Below are 2806 nucleotides of genomic sequence, written 5' to 3'. Positions count from 1 at the left end.
AGATGATGGCGGTGGTGATGGTGGTGGTGGAGATGATGGCGGTGGTGATGGCGGTGTTGGAGGTGATGGTGGTGGTGGAGATGATGGCGGTGGTGATGGCGGTGTTGGAGGTGATGGTGGTGGTCGAGATGATGGCGGTGGTGATGGTGGTGGTGGAGATGATGGCGGTGGTGATGGCGGTGTTGGAGGTGATGGTGGTGGTGGAGATGATGGCGGTGGTGATGGTGGTGGTGGAGATGATGGCGGTGGTGATGGCGGTGTTGGAGGTGATGGTGGTGGTGGAGATGATGGCGGTGGTGATGGTGGTGGTGGAGATGATGGCGGTGGTGATGGCGGTGTTGGAGGTGATGGTGGTGGTGGAGATGATGGCGGTGGTGATGGTGGTGGTGGAGATGATGGCGGTGGTGATGGCGGTGTTGGAGGTGATGGTGGTGGTGGAGATGATGGCGGTGGTGATGGTGGTGGTGGAGATGATGGCGGTGGTGGTTATGAAGACATTTTATTGTAAACTCTTTGGTTCTTTCGGTAAAGTCACGTAGGTATAAAATAAAATAAATCACGACGTTTCGGGCGCAACACAAGTGTCCATCATCAGGTGTATTTCACCTTCATCTAACCAGGTTAACACAAAAAACCCCTTGAGGTTAAAACCTCTTTTGCGAGGGCGACGATGACGATGGTGTTAAAATGATGATGGTGAAAGAGATGATGGTGAGAGAGATGATATTTATGATGATAGAGATGACATTGATGATGTGATAGAGATGATGATGATGATGATGGTGGTGGTGGTGGTGAAAGCAATGATGATGGTGATCGAGATGATGATGATGGTGATTATAGAGATGATGATACGTAGGCTTGGGTGACCAGTATCATTCATAGTAAAGGTTTGTGGGTCAGATCGCGTTGAGTATAAATGTGTCGCAACCCTCCACCACCCGACACGGCCAATCAGTCAACAAAGTGTCACGTTGACAGAAGACAAAATAGTTAACGACTTTAGCCCACCGGTGTGTGTTGAAGCTCCACCGGTGGAGCTCCACCACACGACCTCCACCACACGAGCTCCATCAGCAAAGCTCCACCACACGAGCTCCACCGGCGGAGCTCCACCACACGACCTCCACTGGTGGACCTCCACTGGTGGACCTCCACTGGTGGACCTCCACTGGTGGACCTCCACTGGTGGACCTCCACTGGTGGACCTCCACTGGTGGAGCTCCACTGGTGGAGCTCGTGTGGTGGAGCTCGTGTGGTGGAGCTCGCGTGGTGGAGATCCACCGGTGGAGGTCCACCGGTGGAGGTCCACCAGTGGAGGTCCACCAGTGGTGGACCTCCACCGGTGGACCTCCACCGGTGGACCTCCACCACGCGAGCTCCACCACGCGAGCTCCACCACGCGAGCTCCACCGGTGGAGCTCCACCAGTAGAGCTCCACCAGTGGAGCTCCACCACACGAGCTCCACCAGTGGAGCTCCACCAGTGGAGCCACCACACACACAACACCACACTGTGTGTTTGGCCTACTCTGCCGCATTAAAGACTCCGAAAAGGGAAAAAAATACGACGGGAGCGCGCGGCGTTATAGCGTCAAACAATAACGACGACGACAATAACAACAACAATATCAACAACAATATCAACAACAACAACAACAGCGCGTTCAAACTTTGCGACGGACCAAGGGAAACGGGAAGAAAAAAAAAGACCGAAGGGAGTTTAGGCCGAAGCCTCGGCGTGGGCCTGACGAGCCTACCAGACAGTTGAGGTGCTCCTCGGCCTTCTCGCAGAAGCTGACGGGGGCGAGTCCCGGGAGGTAGAACGCCTGGCTCAGCGCTAGCACGCACAGCAGCAGCAGCAGCAGCGTCGTCGCTGTAGCAGCAACAGCAGCAGCAGCAGCCATCGTACGAGGGTGTTGTTGTTGTTGTTTGTTTGTGTGAAGCGAACGCGTCCTCTCTCAATGTTTCTATTTGCTGTGAAGTTTGTGGAGGTGGAGGAGGAGGGAGGGAGGGAGGGGGAAGTGGATCTCGACTCCCCCAACACGCCGGTGACGTCGTCTCGGCGAGGAGGAAGAGCTGCGTGGTGACGTCACCACGCAGACTTCCCCCTGTGTTTGGGTTGCGCGGTGACGTCACCGCGCAGATTTAGGTTCGGCTCACAGCGGCTGGGTTTGCGCGGTGACGTCACTGCGCAGATTTGGGTTGGGATCGCAGCGGCTGGGTTTGCGCGGTGACGTCACCACGCAGACTCCCTTTTGAGTTCGCGGCAGCTGAGTTGCGTGATGACGTCACAACGTAGATTCCAGTTGGACTCGTTGCAGATGAGTTGCGTGATGACGTCACGACGTAAATTCCGGTTGGACTCACTGCAGCTGAGTTGCGTGATGACGTCACGACGTAAAATTCGGTTGGACTCGCTGCAACTGAGTTGTGTGATGACGTCACCACGCAGACTCCTTTCTGAGTTCGCTCCAGCTGAGTTGCGTGATGACGTCATGACGTAAATTCCGGTTGGAATCGCTGCAATTGAGTTGCATGATGACGTCCCCACGCAGACTCCCTTCTGAGTTCGCTACAGCTGAGTTGCGTGATGACGTCACGACGTAGATTCCGGTTGGACACGCGACAGCTGAGTTACGTGATGACGTCACCACGCAGACTCCCTTCTGAGTTCGCTGCTGCTGAGTTGCGTGATGACGTCACGACGTAGATTCACGTTGGACTCGCGGCAGCTGAGTTGCGTGATGACGTCATGATGTAAATTCCGGTTGGACTTGCTGCAGCTGAGTTGCGTGATGACGTCA

General features: G+C 55.2%; 1 protein-coding gene across 1 annotated transcript in view; it reads right to left on the bottom strand.

The window, feature by feature from the left end:
• The window catches only part of LOC144952206 (transmembrane 9 superfamily member 2-like), a 56305-nt gene extending 54298 nt beyond the window's left edge, over positions 1-2007 (bottom strand). Inside the window, exon 1 of the mRNA XM_078882613.1 lies at positions 1760-2007. Within this exon, the coding sequence (XP_078738739.1) occupies positions 1760-1906 (147 nt within the window). The 5' untranslated portion in view covers positions 1907-2007. The remainder of the gene's footprint in view (positions 1-1759) is intronic.
• Between the last annotated feature and the right edge of the window lie 799 nt (positions 2008-2806).

This window comes from Lampetra fluviatilis, chromosome 66 (genome assembly GCF_964198595.1).
Source record: "Lampetra fluviatilis chromosome 66, kcLamFluv1.1, whole genome shotgun sequence".
Classification (NCBI taxonomy): Eukaryota; Metazoa; Chordata; class Hyperoartia; order Petromyzontiformes; family Petromyzontidae; genus Lampetra; species Lampetra fluviatilis.
Note: the sequence above shows the minus strand (reverse complement) of the source record. Positions and strands in the feature narration are given on the sequence as shown.